At 53.1% G+C, this 23,411-nt stretch overlaps 1 protein-coding gene and 1 non-coding gene across 2 annotated transcripts in view; both read left to right on the plus strand.

Moving 5' to 3' along the window:
- The window catches only part of LGR6 (leucine rich repeat containing G protein-coupled receptor 6), a 102,523-nt gene that overhangs the window by 54,636 nt on the left and 24,476 nt on the right, over nucleotides 1-23,411 (plus strand). Inside the window, exons 5-6 of the mRNA XM_058669716.1 lie at nucleotides 5,052-5,267; nucleotides 9,026-9,097. Coding sequence (XP_058525699.1) covers nucleotides 5,052-5,267; nucleotides 9,026-9,097 — 288 coding nt within the window. The remainder of the gene's footprint in view (nucleotides 1-5,051; nucleotides 5,268-9,025; nucleotides 9,098-23,411) is intronic.
- Nucleotides 20,483-20,589, plus strand: LOC118759137 (U6 spliceosomal RNA). Its single transcript, XR_004995991.1, has one exon. It is a non-coding gene; the product is annotated as a U6 spliceosomal RNA (small nuclear RNA).

Here is a 23,411-nt window from a genome sequence, read left to right on the forward strand (position 1 = left end):
CTGCTGTGTGGATGCCAGCCTTCTCCCTCGCCTTCCCTGGAAGGCCCAGATCAGGGCTGTGAGTCCTTTCGGGTGGTCAGCAGCTCTCCCATAGAATAGTTTTCCCTTAGAATGAGCGTTCTCACTGTGGCTGCTCTGTATGGTTCGACATTTAGTGTTTCCCCCTTTCACAGTAACCTTCTGCATCCTCTCCACTGCTTCCACGGTCCACCCCAAGCCAACTTGAGGGTGGGGCAAAGGCCTTTGCCCAGGCGTCTGCCTTCCCTGCCATTTCTATTCCCAGGCCTGGCTATGACCTTGAGGCATTTGTAGCCCAGGAACTCCCATCTCAGGAAGGCCCTGTTGCTGCTTTGGCACTTTGTGATTTTTGGACTGAACCTTCACAGCCTTGTTTCGCTGGTCCTACCTTGGAGGGCAGCTTCAAGGACAGAGGGAGGGAGGCAGCCAGGCCAGGGTGGGAGCCAGGGCAGGTAAGCCCCTGTCGATGCCAGCGGCATGCTTGATCACTGGCAAGGGGTGCCCTGCCCTAACCTTGCAACATCAGAAATGGTGCTTGGCCCAATTCTCTATGCAAACACCTGACAGACTGGCGAGGGCCTGGGACGCTGCGGATCCTTTTCATGGGAGGGAACTGTGACCCTGGCACTCTCCCTGGAGCTGCCCGACCCCTGCCCTGTGATATTCCTTCTCTGCCCCACCACCTCACCTTCATGACTTCTGTTCCTTCTGCTCCCAAGGAGCTCTCTCAAACAACCCCTTCTCCCATCAGCAACATGGGGCTCAGAGCTGTGGAGGAGGGGACAGGGACAGCTTACCCTGGGGTTCTCAAAGGCTCCTTCCCCCAGGGTTGATCCAGTCCTCTGGGGAGCTGCAAAAGCCCCTGCTCTCCAAGCTCAAGGCTGCTGTGCCAGTGACCTGTGTCCTTGCGCCCTTCCCTCATTGTGAGTGAGCCAGGCTGGCAAGCAGGATGTGAGGCAGCCCCAGGCTTGAGTCCCAGCCCTACCACCTGCTTTGGGCTTCTGGGCTATCTGGACCCAGGCTCCTCAATCCAGATGAGCCAGGTCAGCCGGCTCCTTTGGATTTGGCAGTGATGTGGCCATGAGTTGACAAGGGTGCAAGCCAGACCACCATCAGCGTGAGGCTTCTTGCTGTCCCTCTAAGTCCCTTCTACCACAGCTGGCGTCCTGCTGGGTGCTTACCTCACTGTGTCAAAGGGGACTAGAAATCCTGTGCCCAACTCTCTGGGGAGTTCCATGACCAGACCACTTGCTCCCCATTTCCCCAAGCCCCCTCCCTCCCTTCTGCCTCTCTGTCCTCCCCTCCCACCTCAGCCCAGGCGTAGGGCGTGGATAGAGGGGATTTTTGGCCCTAGAGAGCTTAGGTCGTTTCCCAGAGCCAGAGCAGGCCCAAGCTGGCCCAGGAGGTCCTGGCTAATCTGCCCATCACCACAGGTAAGAGTTAGGATCAGAAATGACTGCAGGGGCCAGGCCCACGTGGGAGAAAGAGGAGCACTGTTGGGGGTTGTTGGTTTTATTCCAGAGCTTAATTGGTATAATTGCTCTCTCCTTCCTGCCAAGCATGGGTCTTCAGGACTGACTCCCCCACCTGCGGACCGCGAGCTGTTTCCAGAGTTGCTGGTGTCCCACCCCACCTGGCAGGCTCAGCAGCTGCTCCTGGGCGCCCTCACCACACCCCCGCATGGCAGGGCAGCTCCAGGCCCACTTAGGCTTGAGCCTGCCACAAAGCTCAGGGTGTGACCTGGCTTACCAGGGGCTGGGTAGAGGAGACCACTCCACAATCATGGTGCCGACCATTGGGGCCTCGAAGTCAGAGGACTTTGGGGGAGCAGAGAGGGGTGAGTAGAAGCTGCTACTGCCCCTCCCCCTCCTGCTGCCTTCTGCATCCCTCCCTGTCACCTGGTGGCCAGCTCCTTTGTGGAGTCCTGGGCCCCCTGGACAGCTCCCTTATTAGAGAGGAGCAGGACAGGGCAACTGGTGCTGTGCTTTTAACCCCCACACAGTCCTGGGGTGGGCAGCTCACCAGCCCAGGGTTGAAGGCAGCTCATCTAATAAGATCCAGTTTGGCCACTCCAGCCAGGTGCCAGCCCCTGCCAGGTCCCCACACCCAGTGGGCTACTGGGCCCTATGGAGTCAGCCTCTCAAGCAGACCTGAAATCTGTGCCCACTTCCCTCATTAACTCACACTCTGCCTTCTCCTGTAGGACCCTCACTCACAAGAGGCCACATGCCCCTTCTTGTCTGAATATTATCTCCCCCAAGGGAGACCAGTATAGGGACAACTTCTGTGTGACCCTGTGTTTAACTCAGGGCTCAGGAGTCCTGGAAAGTTAGACTACTGGGGTCTCCCCAGGCCCCCTGGGAAAGGTATGGGTGTCTGTGGGTGGGTGGGGGGAAAGCTGGGAGCCAGGACCTTCACCATGCTGGCATGCGGTATGGAGGCCAGAAACCCTTGATGGAGACTGCTGTCAGGGATAGGGGATGTCCCCGTCTCCTGCAGCTTCCTTCCGTGCGTGTTCTGGCCAGGGGCAGGGCTTATGCTCACTTGTTCAAACAGAAAGCCTCGTGCAGTGGCACCTGTGCAGGAAGGCACAAAGAAGTGTCCACTCTTACTATCGGTGCATTCTGAAGGACACAAGCGAGACCTGCTCTTTGGGAATCCTGGCTGATAAGATCTAAGAACCAACGCTGTCTAGGATGGCCCTATTAGTACCAAATTGCCTGGGAGCTTGGGCTGGAGCCCACAGCAAGGCTGGGACCAGTGACCCATGGCGCACACTCCCAGGAACCAAGACCGGGGGGCACATCTGCTGTAGCCATGGAAATCCAGGACCGGTGGCATGCTTACACCATAGACTTCAATCTGGCTTTCTCAAGGCACTATGAGCCATGGTCTCTGTCTTCTCAGTAGCTGATGTCTCTCGGATGTGGGCTCTGGGTAGACCTGTTGCCAGGACTTTGTGTAGGTGGGTGCACTATCCTCTTGGGGCCTCTACGGATCTTATCTGGCCCTACTGCCTGGGCCTGGAAACTCCGGGGGTGTTTTTTTTTTTTTTTTTTTTTTTTTTTTTTTTTTTAATATGCTTTTTTTTTTTTTTTAAAGATTTATTCATTTTATTACAGTCAGATATACACAGAGGAGAGACAGAGAGGAAGATCTTCCGTCCGATGATTCACTCCCCAAGTGAGCCGCAACGGGCCGATGCGCGCCGATCCGAAGCCGGGAACCTGGAACCTCTTCCGGGTCTCCCACGCGGGTGCAGTGTCCCAAAGCTTTGGGCCGTCCTCGACTGCTTTCCCAGGCCACAAGCAAGGAGCTGGATGGGAAGTGGAGCTGCCGGGATTAGAACCGGCGCCCATATGGGATCCCGGGGCTTTCAAGGCGAGGACTTTAGCCGCTAGGCCACGCCGCCGGGCCCACTCCGGGGGTGTTTTTCCAACCAGACTTCTGGCCCCCAGTCTCACACCTGTGCCATCCCAGAGAGGGGCATGCTGGGCAGACCCAGGACTAGGGTGAGGGCTGGCCAAACAAGGGCACTCTCTGGAGGGTTTCAGCACCTGGAGGTCAGGTATGATGTGGGAGCAACGTCATTCCTAATTGTAGCTTTGGTTGTGTCCTGGTCAGTTTACTGTAGCATCCTGTCCACCTGTGTTCCCCTCACCAAGAGCCAGGGGATTTGTGCCGGTGGTGCGTGATGGCAGGGATGGCTCTGGTGGAATGCCATGGATGAGACAGAAACCTGGGAGGTGCTGTGAGAGAGTGGAAGCCAGGCCTGCCCACTCTCTGCTCGCACCCATGGCTCCTTGGGTACAGTATTATGGGGACTTGGGCCTGTGCAGAGGGCTGTGCTTTCCCTAGTTTGGGTGTGTTATGCCTGTGTGGGAGACCCCAGGCTCAGTGCCAATGTCCCATTCTAGACAGTAAGGTCCAGGAGTAGGTCCGTGGTTGTAGGCCAGCCCATTGGGGTCCCCGGGTCTCACAGTATGGGATGATGATATCCCAAGTCCAAGTGGTGGACCAGGAGGCAGAATTAGTGGAAAATCAGCATAAGAGATGATGGCCTGGGCACCCTGAGAAGGTGGAGGTGGGCAAGGCTCCTTGCCTTGCTGGGCTGCCAGAGTCTTCTAAAACTCTCACAGGAGCCTCCTGTGTCACCCCGGAATGTGTTGACAGGTTCCCCCACCATCTGTTTACCTGTGCTGAGAAAGCAGCAAATGAAAAATCCCCATGGTGACCCACTGGGACCCCACATAGGTCACTACCCCAGCAAGAAACCCCAGGAGCTTGGCAGAGGCAAGGAAGAAGGGGGTGGGCACGGTTGGGAAGAAAGACATCACAGTCAGAACAGAAATGGATTTGGAAGCCTGGGGCTGCTGGGGGAGGGATGTAGGATATTTACAAATGACCTGTGGACTCCACCTTGGGGCTGAGAGTAAGAGCTGGGGTCCTGAATAGAAATGGCTGCACATATGTTGGCAGTGAAAAACTGGGCCAACGGAGACTCTAAGATGAACTATGTCAATCAGTGGATTCTTCAGCGACCTCATCGTGCTTGGAATGGCGAGAGTGGCAGCAGTTCATAACTGTTGAACTATCAAGACCACTTGAGCAAGACGCTCAGAGCATGTCCCACAGCAGGGACCTGGGGTGGGTGGGAGACTGGGTGGGGCTTATCCCTTCATCTCTCCTTTTACCCCAGATACATGAAAAAACAATGTGGAAATAATAGTCTTACCCACTTTCCTTCAGCTCTTGAACCTTTTTGCCCTAATTAACTATGTAAAGATTGTCAAAAAAAAAAAAAGAAAAGAAAAGAAAAGAAAAGAAATGACTGCAGATTGGCGTAGAAGCCAAATAGGGGAGTCTAGGTGGGGTGGTGTAGAACACAGCATGAGTGGGAGTGGCCAAGTCTCAGTTCAGGTTCCAGACTAGCATCCACAGCTCCACTGGGGGCCTGCCTGGCCCCACACAGCCCCAGAACCTGGTCTTCCTCTTGTCCCTAATTGACCCCTCTCCATCCTCTCTTCCACCAGGCGCCTAGATGCCAACCTCATCTCCCTGGTCCCGGAGAAGAGCTTTGAAGGGCTGTCCTCCCTCCGCCACCTTTGGCTGGATGACAACGCACTCACCGACATCCCTGTCAAGGCCCTCAACAGCCTTCCCGCCCTGCAGGCCATGACCCTGGCCCTTAACCGCATCCGCCACGTGCCGGACTACGCCTTCCAGAACCTCACCAGCCTCGTAGTGCTGTGAGTGCTGTCCTGGCCAGGTCCTGCTGGGGACCCTGGCTACAGGCTTGCTTGAATGACACTGGCAGCCCACTGGCTTGGCTTGTCTCTCTGTGTTGCTGAAACTTTTGGTCCCGGGATCGCCCCTGTTGACCATGTGGGTTTATCATGAGGCACCATGACGTGCGAGCTCCAAAAAACACTCTGAGAGTCATGAAAAAGTTGGGGTTCTCTAATTAGAAAACAGGAATTGGGCTATTAGTTTCTCATTGTGCCAATATAATAACTATACCGTGCTAATTGGAATGTAAATCAGAAATTGCTTAAATCGTTTCTACCATATGGGATGCAGTCATACGCTTTGGCACAGGGGCAGGATGAATTCATCTCTTATTTCCCAGGCCCAAAGACGGGAAGAAAAACCATGGCTGTTAATTAGACGGCAGCACCCCGTCAGGGTAATTACCTGGGCGATAGCATCCTGGCAGGAATTGGGGGCTGGGGTTAACTTTGCCTTCCTAGTGGGAACTAAAAGTGCAAATTAGCTTCCAGCTAATTGCTGTGAACGATTGGTAAGTTCATAGGGTAATTACTGAGGGCTTGGAGGTCACGTGTAATTGCTTAGGGTTGCACGCTAATTGCTGCAGGAACCTGGCTCAGGGACACACGTGTTAGTGACTCTGTTGGTGGCAAAAGGCCTTCTCTGCCCTTGGATATCTAAGGGTTGCAGCTGTGAGATGGCAGCACCTGCCAGTTTGTCTAATTCTGGATGAGTGGAGACCCAACTTGGATTGTTCTGAGGGTCACTTTCAGCTACAACACTTCCTTTCTGAGAGTCAGTGGAGAATCTATATGAAATGCATGGACTAGGGTGGCTGGTTCTAGCACTGGGGAGAGCCCCACGACTTTGTGAGGGAATGAGGCCGGGTCCCTGTGAGGTATGTGACATGTGAACAAATGAGATCTAACAAAATGTGCAGCTGCAGCAGATGCTTGCAGAGCCCAGTGTGGGCCATGGAGGTGTCCCAACAGTGGTAGATCCAGCTGTTACATAGTAGGATTTCTATGGGGGATGATAAGTGATGATGTAGGTGGCTCAGACTACAGTTGCACCGTTGAGAGTAGCAAAGGTACCACGGGGAAGCCAAGCAACCTTGGGTGATGGGGGCAGGGGGACCCATGGAGGAGAGAATTTTGGCCCTGCAATATGGGTGTATGAGGCAAGCAGGGGAGCCCCAGAGCATTCCAAGCAGTCATCAAGGAAGATACAAGGAGAAAAGCCGGGTTGGCTGCATGTGGATGGGCAGCCCAGCAGGAACTGAGTCTCACACAGGCCATGGGATGGATGATGGAGGGCAGCGAGGGAGTCTGGGAATCCCCAAGATCAGTGTGAGAAGTTTGATATTGATCTGCTAGCAGGAGATTTTAAGGGTTTCAGGCAAGACCCGAGAGAGAGAATTTCAGGAAGATGAAGGAAGGGTGGGAAGGAAGGTCCTTTGGAGACACACAGCCTAGGGAGGAAGGAGCAGGTATGGCTAGGAGGGAGGGATACTTTGCAGAAAGAGTTGATAGGAGTTACAGGCTTCTCAAGGATGAAAGACCCTAAGGTCAGGGCTGACTTTAAGCCAGGGAATGCCTGGGCCTGGTGGCTAGCAATGGATAGAGAAGGGGGCCACTGAGGATGAGTGCCCAGGATGCTGGATTTTAAGCCAAGCCAAGATGGACTTGGCTCTTGGAGGGGATGGGGGAGAGAAGCTCCTAGCAAGAAGTGACCTGCACAAAGGAGAGGAGGCCGGGGCACTGTGTAGAGGCCATGCTACCAGAAGGGCCAGGAGGCAGGCAGGGAAGACAAAGGCTGCCAGGGGGCCAGGAAGAAGGGGAGGGTGACTGTGGGCAGGAGCTCTGCAGAGGAATCTGAGCGGGCAGCATGGGGCAGGTGTCAAGGCCATGGGACATGAGTGCCCCTTGGGGAGGGGAGGCAAGTTCAGTCCCAGAAGACAGAGGAGCAGGTGGGCAGGGGAAGGGGAGCAGACCGGAGCTCTTATTGCCCTGCCCCAGGCCTGCCTGCCATGGCCTCTGGGTCTCAACAGCCTCGAGGGTTGAGAGGGCCAGCCTGATTCCCACCCCTTGTTACTGATTTCCTCTTTCAGCCTGAAGATGTTTTTAAATTCTCAAACTTTAATAGTTCCACTCAACTATGTCATAGTGAAGCCTATTGTGCATCCAGTTTCCTTAGCACAACGTTAGCTTTGAGCTACGGACTCCATTCTTCCTTCATCTTGAAGACTTTTTTGACAGCGTCTGAGAGCACCTGCAGTCTCTGTTTTGGAGTCTGTCTAGGGGACATCTGTGTCCGAGTGTGGAGTCACCTCTGGTGGTTTTAATCTTTCTGTCTTATTCCTCCATGTGAGCCGTCACTGTCTGAGACTACACTGGCAGCTTCAGTGTTCTGGTTTCTTTCTATTTCAAATGCTTTGGCTTGTTTTTTAGAATAATACAGCTTCAGTTGCCAATTTATTTCCTTACCCTACCATGTTGTTCTTCTTTTTATCAAAACATTTTGGCCTCTGTTGTACGGAAGGCGATTGTGATTAACTTCCTCTGCTCCCCTCATCAGCTCCGCTGTCTTCTCAGCCTGGAACCCAACCTGTCCATTGCATCTTCCCTTTGCCTCTGCTGGGGGCCGCGGTCTTTCCTAGGAACTGAGTCCTTGTTTCTATCCCCTCGCTCTGGGCTGCCTCTCCCTGGGCCCTGGTCATTCTCTCTCTGGTGACAGTCTGTGGACCAAGCCCTGGGGGATGATAGGCCCTTTTCTGTACCTGGTAGGGTGGTGGAGGCAGGGGGTGTGCTCTGAGGAATTGCCCAGCTCTGTCCACCCAGGCTATGTGAGTTCACATCTACCTGCCAATGCCCTTGAATGGCAGTGAGGAATTCAACATTCCCTTCCACCTGTTCCTTTGAGAAGCTGTGAGCAAGGAAGAAGGAGGACACCTGCATCTCTTCAAGTTTGCTGGCTTTGGGAGAATTCTCATCCAGATTCTGGAGGAGGGGTCTGCAGAGGAACTAGCTCCATGCCTCAAGGCTGCCCTTTCCCACAGCGCATGCGTGTGCAGCATGAGTAATTCCCTTCCTTGCGTTGTGGCTCTTGGTGGTGTCTGCGGTGCACACCAGCATCTGTTTTAGGCACTGAGAATAGGAAAATCTGTCACTTCTTTTCAACCAACTATCCAGACTGATGTCCCACCTCTCCCCAGCGGTCTGCCTTGCTTTGCCAAGCCCTTCATGGACATAGCAGGCTCAACCCCACCTGCATGGTGCTGATTCTGTCAGTGTACCTGTCATTCAAGGTCCTGCTGTGGGTCACCACCTGCATGCAGGCTCCCTTGGTGCTTGTGGCCTCGCCAGCCTCGCTCATCTCTGAGCTTGTCCGCAGCCCTCTCCCATTGTAACGAAAGCTTGGCCTCTAATTGTATGTTGTCTGGAGTGGTTTCCTCTTGGCTCCTGTAAGTATGCCTGGCCACTGAGTCAGGCAGGCTGGATCCTGGGGAAAGCCTCAGACGCGAACCGCTCTGACCTCAGGCCTCTCTCCTGCGTGCAGGAGACACATGCTTAAGTCCTCTTCCGTGTTACTCCTCCCTGCTCCCTTCCAGCCCTGGCAACCACATCTGGAAGTTGGTCATCTATTCATGCCCTGCCTACACTGCTGCATGTTTGGTCTTCCCACCAGGGGCTGCAGTGCCGTGGGTACCCCATCTGATGCATCTCTCTCTTCTGCACAGACACCTGCACAACAACCGCATCCAGCGCCTGGGGCCTCACAGCTTCGCAGGGCTGCACAACCTGGAGACACTGTGAGTACTGGCGGCAGTGTTGTTGCAGGGTAGGGATGCTGGACAGAAGGACAGGCTAACAGGACAGGAATGCTGGGACCTGGCCCCAGACCTGCTCCCCAACCTGCCCTGCCCCTGTCTTCTCTGGAATGTGCCTTCCTCCTAGAGTGTGCCTCCGGGAGCTGAGGACTGCCCAAAAAGTGGGCACACCAGCCCCTGCCAGCAGGGACCACCAAAACACTGACAACTTCAGACGCACCTGGGAGGAAAATGGAGGAGCTGGTGGAATTAGGCTATGGAGCCTGGGGCTGGGGGGCTCCGTGTGGGGCTGGGCTGACTTGATGGCAGTTTGGATATCTGTTGAAGGGTGGCTGTTGACAGAAGGGAGGGCCATGCTGCAGACTGATGTGGGCCCTAGTTGCCAGCATATCTAAGTAGCTCAATGATTAATGAGGAGATGGCCCATTCAGCATTCCAACATAACTATAAATAGCACCCAGGCTGTTGACTCTTGAAATGCCGTGTTATTCACACATCACCATCCTGGAATTTGGTGAAGGTCAGACGGCACCGGAATGTGCCTCGTTCTGGCTGTGGAGCCATGCCAGCCCCACCGCTGAGCGGGCCAGTGAGCCCTGGCTGAGCAGACAACTGACCGGGTTTTGTAAGTGTGGCTAGCCATGCCAGCTGGGGTCCCTCACTCCCACGAAGCAGGTGGCTGCCATGGCCACCTGGTGCAGCCTGGGAGGGGACAGCAGAGAGAGGAGAGTCCAGTTCATCAAGTGTGAGCCACCATGGTTGCAGACGGCTCATGGTGTCGGGCATGGTGGTGGGTCCTCTTGGCCACATCCCTACATCTCCCTCTCCTCCTCTCCACTAAGTGTCCCAGAGAGTGGCTCCCGAAGGGAGAGAATTTTGAGGATCCAGAGCACTAGAAGCAAACATCAGAGGTGGGCAGTGGTCTGGGAGCAGCTGCAAAGTCTACGCCAGGAGGGAGTGGTGGTGTAGGGGTGGCAACACCGAGAACAGACCCTCCTTCTCCTGGCCTGTGGGAGACCTGCTGATGTGTGGGTTCAGCCTGAAGGAGGGTAAAGCCAGCCTGACTGTCCCACGATCCACTACCTGCAGCTGAGCGGGTATGGAGGAGTGGGCATGGGGCAACATGTCCCCAGCCTGCAGCCTGAAAAGCTGGACCCTCTCCCTGCCACTGCATGTGATCTGGGCTCTGGGCCCCATACTGTCACAGTTACAGGCAGCCAGGCAGTCTGGCCTCCTCTGTGTAGGGAAGACTGATGGCCGAGAGGTGGCATGGCCTCCACCCCCCAAGTTGCTACCCAAGCCAGGGCAGAGCAGCCCCGGAGGAATTAGCAAGAGCACAGTGTGAGGCCTTAGGTGGGTGCCCCGCATGTAAGTCCAGTCTGTGCTAAAGGGAAGGCCTAGGCCTGGCAGTCAGTGCTGCCCTGTTGCCTCAGGAGAAACAGAGCTCTGGGGCCATGTATGCACCAGCAGGGCTGGTGGGAGGGCATCCCGGTCGGCAGCCCCCAGAGTGGGGGTGTCAGCTCTGCTGGGAACTCAGGTGGGGAGGGGTGCATACGCCAGGCGTGGGCTGGCAGCTCTCAAAAGCCGGCAAGCAGCTGTTTTCTTCCCTGCTGGGGCACGCTGCCTAATTCTTTCTCAATTAGCCGCTGGAGGCTGCACAGGGCACTTGGCTCAGCTGGCATTGGCTGACTTACAGAGCAAGCCTGCCGCTAAGCACCCGCTCGCTGTCCCTTTCATCTTCAGGAGAGCTTGGCTCTGTCACACAGAGCCCAGGGCTTGCACCCACTTTACAGATGGGCAAGCCAAGGCTCAGAGATGAGAATATACTTATCCCTTGCCCCTGGCTCTGTCACTTTCCACTGTGGAGGTAGAGTGGGTTGATGGCAAAGACCTGGGCATCAAAACACCTGGGCAACCATTCTGTCCTGTCTGCTACCTGATCTTGCGCAAGTCACTTGAGTCCTCAAGACCCTGTTTTCCAGCCAGCAGGGCAGGGCTCCAGCGCTGCGTGTGGCTCAGCAGTGAGAGGATGTGTGTGATGTCCCCCTGGAGCCTGGCAAGCTCAGGCTCCTCTCCCCAAGCCCCTCCATCTCAACAGCACCCCTTTCTTCTCCACCCTCGAGGGCCAAGTCCTTCTTCCAACTTTTGATCTCAGATTCCAAAGGAGGTGGGGGTTGGTGGGGAGTGTGTATTCTGGATCCTCTCTCATCCCCAGAGCGTTTGCTAGGGAGCCTGCAGGGGACGCCAGATGTGGAGGGGGAGGAGCGGCCGGGAGAATAAAGGGAGAGAAGAGCGAGAGTTTAACCTGTTAATTGTTGCATAATTGGCACAAGTCCGCAGCCTTCCCTCTTACCTATTACGCAGGAGCTTTCATGTGAGCCTCTCACAGCAAGGGTATTTCTCCCTCAGGCCCCGTAAATCTTTGCCACTTACACCTCTCTCATCTCCGGGCAGCAAAAGGAAGATCAAACCCTCAGCGGCTCCGGGCTGTGGCTTGGCTCCTCTGCAGACGTTTCGGAGGAGAGCGGGCCCCCAACCCTTACCCACCTGGGGAGGAGGGGCCAGGTGCGGGCCCGTGCATGTGCGGTCACACTGGCGCCCTGACTGTGCACACGCCAAGCCCTCCTGGATGCTCCTCTGCTCAGGATGGGGCTGCCCCCTGCAAACACACCTGTGTGTGCCTCAGGCCAGGCTGCCTACCTTCCAACCCAGTTCTGCTCATGCTAACTGGGTCAGACCAAGCAAGTCCTTGGAGTCTCTGTCTCTTCATTGATGCACTGGGCTGCCCCAAAGGTGACAGCGAAACACAAACAAGCTCTTTGACTCCCAAAGGGCCACTAGATCCTAGTGATCTGGGCAAGGCTCAATGGTCAGATGCTGTTTGGCCTCTCCACCATCGAGCAGCAGACTTGCTGCGGGCCCCAGGAGTGCTCCCAGGAAGCCCGACCTCCCAGGAAGGAGGGTCCTGGGACATTTCTTCTGACATAGTCGTCACCACTCCAGATCTTGCCAAGAGACTTAAGCCCTCGGGCAGACAGAACGTGCCCTGTCCTGCACCCTCCCCTCCAACTCCTCTCTATGCCGCTAATGAGCATGACCCCCACAGTGTGGGAAATTCACCATCATAGCTGGACGGTCTGGCCCTAGCCTGAGAAGTAGGATCGCACAGATCTGGGGCAAGAGGCCGAGTTTCTACAGCTCCTGTGTGTTGGGCAGCTGCTGGGAGCTGTGCCTCCTGCTCTGTCCTGCGTTACTTCCTGGTCCAACAACTACCTGGGAGGTTCGATTAAGAACAGGCCTTCCCTGATTGGGCTGACAGACAAGGGGAAGTTGTGAAGATCAGCCTGGGAGGGTTCCTCCAGGAGAACTCAGGACTTGGCCCCAAGTGCCTGGGTCTCCAGATCAGCAGGCTTGGGAGAGTTGGTCCAGTCCCACAGCTGGTGACCCCCAAATCCCAAGTTTAACCATACTGTTCTTGCAAACAGTCACAAGTGGTCCAGTAACCCCCGTGGGTCAGTCCTGAGGTTGGGAACCTGTCTGTGGGCATTGTAGCTAAAAGCCAGCCAAGATCTGAACAATGGAGCCTCCTCTCCCTCGGCCAGCATGATGGTTCAGAGGCTCACCATAACCTCATTAAACACACCAGGATGCCTAGAACTCAGTGCTGCTGGAGGAGAACCTGTGGCCTGAGCAACAGCAGAAACCTCCCAGCGCCACCCTTGCTCCCTTTCTGAATCAGGACTAGCACCTAACAGGGCTCTGGGAGGACACAAGGGCAGGGCAGGAGTCAGGAAACTCTGGCTTGTCTTATGGAATTGCACATGGGGCAGTCAGCGCCCTGAGCACCTGCTTCAGCTGAGCACGTTCACTCTGCCCCCAGCTCACTGACACACCAGTCTCCACAAGCTGTGTTCTAAACACACTCTGACATGGTCCTGGAAGTAGCCTCTTGCTCCTGGGGCCTGCTGCTGCTCAAGCTTGACTGGGGACTGAAAACCACACTGGAGGTTTTTCCAGGGATCCAGGTGAGCAACCTGGGCTTGACTGGGCAGACTGGAATTTACATTCTGGCTGTGCCACCAGCATGTGACGCATGTAAGTCATCTGCCCTCTCAAGAGCTTAAACTGCCACAAGTAGAGACTGGGGAGGATGTTCTACAATGCAGAGAATGGTGGCAAATCCTTGAATTAAGTGACATAGCTTTGTGCAGCGTCTGAGTGTGGGTGTTCCATCTCTGTTGGCGTTCTCTTCCTTTTTCTCCCACTTGACTGGCGGGACTTGCCTGAAGGTGGCAGAAGGGATGCCATTTCACAGTGGCCCTAATGCCTCCTCCCTGAGTTGATAGGTGTGTCCGGGCAGCCATGGAGCGGGGCTGCTGCTATTCTGTAGCTACTCTCTCTGTAGGGTTCTCTCTCTCTCTCTCTCTCTCTCTCTCTCTCTCTCTCTCACACACACACACACACACACACACGCACACTCATGAGGCACTTGGGGGCTTCGGGAAGAAACAGCAGGTTTTCGAGGCCAGAAATCCAAATGCAGGTGTTGGTAGGGGTGGTTCTTCCTGAGGGGCCTGAGCGTGTTCACACTCTGGCACTCTCCTGGCACCTGCTGGCCTTAGCATCCCTTTGCTGCAGACCTGTGCCTCCATCTTCATCTGGCCCTGTTCTCCGGGTCTCCCTTCTGTGTGTCTCTTCCTCCTCTTCTCAAGGACACCCTTATCATTGGACTTACAGCTCTTTTTGTTTATCCGGGGTGGCTTCATGAGCCTTCCCTTCCTTCTGCCAAGGTCCCCTTTGCCAAGAGGGTCCCATTCATAGGTGTAAGGGTCAGGACAGGATGGAGTTCGATGGGAACCATTCAAGCTTTACATCTGAGGCTCCGTGGCAGAACCTCAGGGGCAGAGGTCTAGATAAATCCATTTCCAAGTCCTGGTCTCCAGGCTAATGATATTCCCTGCAGCTAAGGGATGGGGCATGCTTTCCCCAAAGGCCGTCTCCTCTCACATCACATTTATTCCTCTAATGGCGGAACTTGAGGCCTCTCGTGATGCAGCTGGCCACTGAGGTGGAGAGTGGCTGGCATGCCCAAGGCTGCCTGGCTGATTATGAGCCAGATTTTTTTTTTTTTTTTTGCCTTGGCCCTGCATCAGCCCGTCACATCACACTGCCTCTGGAGGCTAAGAATCGAGAAACTTTCTCCTTTCCAGTTCCTAATCATCTTACATTTGTGGGCTTATTAGCTGCAAATTTGTGGGTTTTTGTGGCTTATAGAGGAATTTATTGTTCCGTATAAAACTTTTCTTTCTGGCTTCTCCTGCAGAACCGCTAATGACTTTGAACAGGCATAACATTGAGCTGCCCAATGAGTTTGTCCTGTGTTCTGTGACCGTGACGAGTCATTAATAGTTCCTTCTAGCACACTTTTTCTCCTACTGTCCTGGCACTGGGGGAACCCAAGGTCATGGCTTTTGTGGCTATAGACCCCTCCTCCCTTGTTACTGGTGAGGCCATATCCACCTCTCACCCCCGAACTCCCACCCCCACCCCTTGCACCCTAACCAGCCTGTGTGGAGTGGGGAGAGGCCGGCGGGTCTGCAGAGGGAGGGCTGGGCCACAGGCTCCTTAACACATTCCCAGGAGAGGAAGCTAAGGCGGCCAGGTCTGGCCAGCACATGTCTATAGTAGTGACTCCCTCTTTCTGTGTCTTCTGATCTGCTTATTCTGTCATTCCATCTTGGGCTTCTAGTATATTCTACACCACCATTCCAGCCCCTCCCTGGGGAGACGTTGGTGAACAACCAGAGTGCAGCTCCTGTAATCACCCAGACACATCCAAGGTCACAAGTTCTCTCTGTTTTTGAACCTAGCACTAATGCACTGCTCCCAGCATGTCTGACCTTGTCACCCCAAACCCCTAACCTGTGTGCCACAGCAGTCACATCTGCTTCTGCTCCTTCCCTCTGTGCTGTGTCTGGGTTCTCACCTTTCATGCCTTGGCCTGCAGCCCGGGCCTGCTCTTGAACTCCAGACTGATGTATCCAAAGGCCTTCCATGCAATCTCCCTCGGATGTTGGCCAGACATTCAGCCTGCACTCAAGAGTCCCCCCCCGCAATCCATCCCACTAGAGTTCTCCCCCATAGGGTGGCAAGGGCATCTGGGCCCTGCACTTATTCAGGGACAATCCTTAGAGCTCTCCCCAGTGTGCCTTCCTCTCACCTCCCTATCCGAGCCATCAGATGCTCCAGCAGCTCCATCCTCAAAGCACCTGAAGACTCCAGAGTCTCGGCCATGGACATGTCTTCACCCAGTAATAGCTGGGACTGAAACCAGGAGCCAAACCCCCAACCCAGGCCTCCCATGTGGGTGGCAGAGCCCATTGAAGTGAGCTGCTTCTGCTGCCTTCCAGGGCCTGCACCTTCAGGAAGCTGAAGGCACGCCCCAGAGCTGGGTACTCTCATAGCAGCTTTTAACCACCAGACTAAGCATGCTCAAATCAAATCCCCCTTTCAGAGCCCTCCAGTATTTCCTCACCTGCCGTGCTTCCTTGGGCCTCCAGCACCCAGCTTGTACACAAGGCTCTGCTCACATCCAGAGCACTGGGTCCTGTCCTGGGTATCCTGCTTGCAGAGCCACGAAGGGCTTTCCTGGGGAAGGTGGTAGGAACAGGAAACTCCCTGGAACGCAACTCTGAGAACAGGTGAGAGCCTTGGGTGGGAGGGTGTGTGAGGGAGACATAATAATCGCTTTTTGGAGGACACATGCATGTGTTCCGTGGTCTTCCAGATGACTGGATGAAGGCTAGGGTTGCAGAGTTCCATAGATTAGGGTAGGGGAGGCTTCCTCCATGGTGGAAAAGCCTGCCAGTGGCGACCCTGCACCTCTGGCTCAGTCCAGAAGCTGAGATGGTTTTTGCTCCTGTGTATCTCCCTTCCCGTGCCAGGCTTCTGTAGGCTCAGGTGTTTCATTAGGGCAGGGCAAGGTGTAATCTGGATATCAGAGAATCAGCAGCCTTCATTAAGGCCAACACGACTGATGCTTCGGGTCTGTTCTGAACGCCCTCTCTGGCAAGGAGGGGGAGCGTAGGTGGAGGGAGGGTGTGTCTGCATCTCACCATAGAAACTGATGACAATTTTACTAATTGCTGCATTTGTGAATGGGTGGCCTTTTATGTAGCTTGTTTGGAAGGTAAAACAATGCTGTTAGTCATAAGGTTTGTGTAGGTTCCCCGCTCACCAAGTCCTCTGCCCCGAGCACATGGAGTCAGAGGCTGAGTTTGCGTGTGCTGGATGGGTACAGCAATTAAGACCTACACTCATTATACTTCCTGGCCTTTGTTCCAGGCCTCTGCCACATCAGTGGTTGGGAGTTTACAACCTACCAGAAATTTCGGTGTTTTGTGTTCCATCCTGGAAGCCAAGCTCACCCACATTCCCCACCCCCACTTCCTTGTGCTCTTATCTGTAATCTGGTAGTAAACACAAATATTAGCCTTGAGAATCAAAATGTAACTGGAAGCCCAATTAATGCTGCTTATCCTCCTTAACTGCTGGGAAAATCTGATAGGCCAGTGCATGTGCCTTCTGTGGCGACAACCAATGAATGAAGCGTCTGCTCTGGTGTGCAGCATCTAGAGCAAAGAGCTGCGTTATTTGAACACTTGTTTTGGCTGGTCTCTGGAACAGGTGAACAGAGCACTCTTGTGTGATGGGGCATCCCCTAGTTAGAGCTGAGGAAGTCAGCCAAGAAGGCCAGGCGCCTTGTTCAAGGTGATCCTGTTGGTATACCAAAGGCAGCACCACTTTGTGTCTTCCTCTCTTTCTAAAGATTTGTTTTATTTATTTGAAAGACAGAATGACACAGAGAGAGAGATCTTCCATCCATTGGTTCACGTCCCAAATGGCTCAATAGCTGGGGATACAGCAGGCTGAGAGCAGGAACATGGGAAAACTTCTGCATCTCCCATATGGGTGGCAGAAGTCCAAGTACTTGGGCCATCTTCTACTTGCTTTCCCAGCAAGGAACTGAATTGGAAGTGGAACAGCTGAGGCTTGAGCTGGCTCTTGGGATGCTGGCATTGCAGCTTCACCAACAGCCCCAAGAACATGGTCTCTGTGGCATGGCTGTCACCCGGCAGTGTTTAACTTCAATGTGCTAACCACTGGGCTTCAGTATGCTCATAGCACCGGAACACAGTCCTTTGGAAGCCCCATTCTCCTTCTCTGTTTAACCTCTTTCCTGTTCTCCCTTCTGTCTTAGCCCTGCTAGTCAAAGACTAGCCCGGATCCAACTCTGCACAGAAGAGGTCTTCAAAAAGTTTATGAAGAAGGTGCATTATGAAAAAAATTATATATGAATTGTAAAAGTTGTGCCAAAATGCAATAATTTTATTCCAGTTTCCATGAACTTTTTAAAGATTTATTTATTTAAATTGCAAAGTCAGATATACAGAGAGGAGGAGAGACAGAGACGAAGATCTTCCATCAAAGATTCACTCCCCAAGTGGCTGCAACAGCTGGTGCTGCGCCAATCTGAAGCCAGGAGCCAGGAATTTCCTCCAGGTCTCCCATGGGGGTGCAGGGTCCCAAGGCTTTGGGCCATCCTCAACTGCTTTCCCAGGCCACAAGCAGAGAACTACATGGAAGCAGGGCCGCCGGGATTAGAACCGGTGCCAATGTGAGATCCCGGGGCATTCAAGGCAAGGACTTTTGCCACTAGGCTACTGCACTGGGCCCTCCATGAACTTTTTAAAAAGTACCCTTATCTATAGAAAGTATTTTGAGGCTGGTGCTGTGGCATAGTGAGTTATGCTACTGCCTGCGGCACCAACATTTCCAGTTAGGCACTGGTTCAAGTCTTGCTTGCTCCACATCTGATCCAGTTTCCTGCTAATAATGGCCTGGGAAAGTAGCAGAAGCTGACCCAAGTGCTTGGGTCCCTGCACTCATGTGGGAGACCTGAGTGAAACTCCTGGCTCCTGGCTTCAGCCTGGCCCAACTCTGGCTGTTGCAGCCATTGGCGGAGTGAACTAATGGATGGATGATCCCTCTCTGTCTCTGTCTCCTCTTATCTTTTTTCTGTATCCCTGCTTTTCAAATAAATACACCTTTAACCCAACCAACAAACAAAAAAGTAGTCTAAGCTCAGAGCTGAGAGACCTGAGTTCAAGTCCTGCCTCTGGGCCTTCTGGCATTGTACCTTCTCTGTACAAGCCCCAGTTTTTTCAGGAGCAAAAAGAAGGGGCCAGAGAAGATGGCAAAGAGCTACCACAAGCCCCGTGCTCTGACCTACTGAGTCTCCACAGAGACCTCAGGAGCGAGCTACTTTTGCACAGCCGCCCAGAGAGGGGAGGATTGGCCTCGGGGGGGTCCCTCAAGCAGCCCAGAGCTCATGTGGCCTTCTTGGTTACTTGTAGTCCTTGCATGGCTTTGTCACCACCGGAAACAGCAGAAGCAGATGAATAGGAAGCGCAGCCAAGGACAGCCGCAGCTTCCAGCCCAGGCTGTGCCTAGAATTGGGAAAACTTCCTGTACAACCTCAGTCCTTCTCCATCTGCTCCTGGCCCCCAGGTACGGCAGGCAGAACAGTGAACTCTTCCCAAGCTTGTTCTGGCCTCTCAGTGATAGTCGTCTATAAAGCCATGAATGAGTTTTCCAGCTGAGGTTTGTGGTGTCATTAACCTCCCTCCTTGTAATGGAAGAATCAGGCTGAGCCTCAGCTGGGCTAAGGGACATCTTCCTGGCAGTTGCCAAGAATCTGCCCCCAAGGCCAATGGAGCCTCCAGCCCAGCGCCTTGCCAAGTGGGCTCAACTGAACATGTGAAACCATGAACATTCAAGCAGGTGGCTCTCAGCATGACTGGGGAGAGATGCTTTCTGACAAGCAACAAGCTTCCTCATGGAGGGGATGACACTCATGCAGATAACCCATACCACACTGCCTGGACTTCAGTCCCAGCTCTTCCCTTCCTGGTTGTGGACTGTGGCCAAGGATCTACCTCTCTGTGTGTTTAGATTTCTCATCTGAACATTGGAGGTAGTAAAGGTAGTGACCTCAGAGGTTTGGCATGGTGGAAACTAAACGAATGAATGCATGTACATCAGCTGGAACCATGGCTGCCACATAGCAATTACTGGGATTACCAGACCTTCATCATTTCCAGACTGGCATTGTGCATGCTCACAAAGAAACATGCTGAGAGTGATTCATCCAAACTGCAGGATGGGTGGGGACTCGTGGGGAAAAGGAGTGAGCCGGACTTCAAAAGCTGTTGGGGATTCCAACAGCTGAGGCTCTGGAAAAAGGCATCCCTGGCTGAGAGCACATTGGCACAGACAAATATACAAGGCAGCACTGAAGCGGTAGATGCAGCCAAAAGATTAGTTCAGGGCCTTGGAGCCCACAGAGACCTTTGAACTTGGTTCTGGAAACCCCTTCAGGTTTCTAGCAGGAGAGGGACAGCTTCTGTATGTCAAAAAGACCATCCGGGAAGATGAGTAGCTCCAAGGGTAGGCTCCAGACAGTCAGTTATGATGCTGAGTTATGATGCCGAACTAGTTAGGAGAAGCTGGATGACTCTAACGAAGAGACCGAAACAATGGGCGAAGCACAGAAGTGTGTTCTGGGATCGTGTAACAGTGAGCAAAGAGGGTGTCTCTGCTTGTCCAGAAGCTCCCTGCTCTGGAATGACTGTGTAACCTGGCTTCCTAGCATCTTGCCAACCCCAGGACCTGAGTCTTTTTTTTTTTTTTTTTTTTTTTTTTGTCATCTAGTTGGAGGGAAGGCAGGGAAACCATGCAGAGGGCGGATGGTTGTTGTATAAATTAATCCTGGAGTAGAAGTGGCATGCATGTTTCCTGTTCCCCTTTCGGTTGAGAAGCTAGTCCTGTGCCCATACTCTCTGCAAGTGATGCTGCTGACAGTTCCTTCTCTGGTGATAAGCAGTGTGATTCAATACAACTTCCAACAGTGATAGGAAGGTTCTAAATCTGTGCTTCTGATATGATGAGCAACATGTTGCCATTGAGTGCTAAAAGTGTGACTAGTAAAACTGAGAGATGAATTTTTATTTTGATTTCTGTTCATTGACTTTGGAAAATACAGGTTGTTGATGGCGATCTATTATGGGCAGCATGGTTATGGAGAAAGGAAAAGGTGGATTTAGGTAGACTTAGAGTGATCTCTGTCACAGTCATGTATTGGTTGTGTGTGTGTGTGTGAGCAACTGATTTAATTTCTGCATCTCACTTTACTCAGTTGTGCAATGGGAATAATGGTGATATTCAACTCCTAAGGCTCCCCTGAGAGATGGGTCAGCCAAAGCTTTTGGGAGCAGGTGCATAGTCGCTGTTCAAAGTGTATTGTCTGTCCTCGCTTCGGCAGCACATATACTAAAATTGGAACTATACAGAGAAGATTAGCATGGCCCCTGCGCAAGGATGACATGCAAATTCGTGAAGCGTTTCATATTTTTCTTTATGTTTGGTAGATGCTTGCAATGAAAGAATCTCAACTGAATTTTAACTGTGGTAATGCAACAAGGTGGAGGAATCCACCATGGGGGGGGCAGGGCTAGGGGGGCAGGGGTGGGGGGAACCCCGTGCCTATAAAACTGTGCCACATAATGCAAGGTAATTAATTTTTTAAAATGTGGTTTTAATAAAAAACAAAAACAAAAACAAAAACAAAAAAACCCAAAGTGTATTGTCCTATGAATGGCCTGGAGGCAGGAGCATAGAGGAGTCCAGGGGGAGGCTCCTCCCATCTTACCTCCAACCAAGCTGTAGCACCTGCTCATGTCCAGCACAACTCCAAAGCATGTCTTACTTGTTTCAATCACCTCTCCTTCTTGCTGAAATCCAGCCAGCAAGACCTGGTTTCGAACCTACACCTGTATACAGCTCTCCTGGTTTTCCCGGCTTTCTGTGGGACACAGTCCCTGGTTGTCCCAACACTCGGGGTGTTCCCCAGAACCCACTACCTGCTTCCTGGGCTGCTCAGTTGTGGGTGTGTGCATATTTCTGGACAGAGGAGACCCTCACCTGTCTCTCCTCACCCTACCCCCCATTTCAACCAGTAGAGTTCTTAGGATATTTTGGGATATTTGGCAATAAGTGTCTGCTGAGCTGGACTACGTGCATCAGGGGCAGAAAGAGTTGCACAAACATGTTCCCTGGACAATTAGCGCCAGCAATTGCATCTGCATGGCACCCAACCAACCAGGACTTTGGCGATAACCCAGGCCATTGACTCCGTGGAGACATCCAAATGGGAAGACTCTGGGTAGCCCATGGGCATGACACTTGCAGGATTGGTTTTGACATTTGTGCAAATCTCTTCTCCCACATTTCTCCACAAAAGCAGCCTTGCAGCTCACACATCCTTCCCTGCTAGCCGTCTGGCCACTCCTGGCACAATTTCTGACCAGAAACTGCCAAGGAGGGCTGGAGCCACTTGCTCTGGCGGCTCTGGCTGTCTGGCCATGGGCCCAAGGAACTGTAGGAGAACTCCATGATAATACCATCACACGAGGCCCATCCCTCCTGAGTTCTAAGGCTCTGCACAAGCCTCCCAGTCTTGCTCAGGACTATCACGTGCCATTGTGACACTGGTCCTGAAGCCTGAAGACTCTCCTACCACATGCCCTATGTTCCTTTGAGTTCATTCGTGGTTTTGCATTGATCCATTGATTTTCATGTGTTCATCCAAGATCTGTTGAGCTCCTCCTCTGTGCCAGGTACTAGTCTGGTATTTTTTAGAATGTAAAGCAGATGAAGTTCCTATTTTCAAGGTCCTTCCACTCAAGTTGGACAGGAAGAACATAAGAAGTGATGTCAGGTAGCCATAGATTCTGTGAAGATCAAGAAGGCAGGGTGTCTCGTTATTGTTACCTAATGAATCACCCAAAGCTTTGCTCCTCAAAATAACTCTGTGGGGTGGCATGGAGCTTGGCGCCTGGAGGTGAAGATGCTGGCTGGGATGTGTGCCACATGGGAGTGCCTGGAGTCACTTTGCACCTCTGCCTCCTCACTCCAGTTCATACAGACCCTGTGAGGCAGAAGTAATGGCTCAGGTCATTGTGTTCCTGCCAACCCCATGGGAGAGCTGGGTTACATTCCAGCTCCTGGATTGGACCTGGTGCAGTCTCAGCTCCACTGTGGACAGCTGGGACGTGAACCTGCAGATGAGAGCTCTCTTGTTTGGTCTCCTTCTCTCTCTGCCTCTCACATAAATCAGTAAATAATGAAGCCATAGCTTGGCTGTGTTCCTCAAGGTGATTCTTCCACCATTCATGAGGCTGTCAGTGAATTGACCTTTTACTCAGGCCAGGACACCCAAGACAGGCTCATGATGTGCCTGGGACCTTGTTGCAAGCTGGTGGCCGCCCCTCTCTCTTCACATGGCTCCCACCCTTCAAGAGTCCAACCTGGGCTTCCTAACGTGTCAGTGGGAGCATTTGAAGATCACCAAGGCAGAGACTGGAAGGCTCATATGACCTTGAGCCAGGTTACATCATGTCACTTCTGCTTCCTTCTATTGGTCAACACCAGGTATAAGATCAGTCCGGTCTCAAGTGACAGACCACTGCCTAATAGGAGACACCACAAAAGATTTTTGGCCACTTTTAATCTACCATGCTGGAGGAGGGCATAGTGAATAGCAATCTGTGTTGTTTTATTTTTAAGATTTTTGTTTATTTAGTTTGAGAGGAAGAGTGCTCCTGTTGGTTTACACCCCAGATGGTCACAGTGACCTCCCATTGTGGTTGAAGTTGGGTCTTGGAGCTTAGTGCAGGTCTCAACCACTTGAGCTGTCACTGCTGCTTCCTAGCATCAACAGAGAGCTAGAATCAGGAGCCGAGACCAGATGTCAAATCCAGGAAGTCTGACGTGGGCTAGTGGGCATCCACATGCCTTCACTGTTAGGCTGAGTGCCCACCCCTGGCTGTAGTAACTTAAACAGAGAGGTCAGAGGAGGTGCAGCTTGGACAGAGACCAAGAGTCTTCTAAGCAGGTAGAAGAGCAAACAAGGGTTCTGAGGCCAGAACCAATGCAATTGTTTGTATTTGAGACCATAATGCGAAACTAAGGCTTGTAAGTCCACGGCACGAAGGGAAATCTAGCTATCCTTGACCAAGAGAGGAGGATTCTCCAATGACCCCAGCCAAGTGGGGAGGGAGCCATTTATGCAAATTAAGCTCAAAGGGGGCCTGTCCACTTCACCACTGAGACCTCTATCCTCAACTCTCCCTACCTGACATCCTGTGCATCTTGTGGAGCCCCCCAACCCTGAAAG

This window comes from Ochotona princeps, chromosome 10 (assembly GCF_030435755.1).
Source record: "Ochotona princeps isolate mOchPri1 chromosome 10, mOchPri1.hap1, whole genome shotgun sequence".
Taxonomy (NCBI): Eukaryota; Metazoa; Chordata; class Mammalia; order Lagomorpha; family Ochotonidae; genus Ochotona; species Ochotona princeps.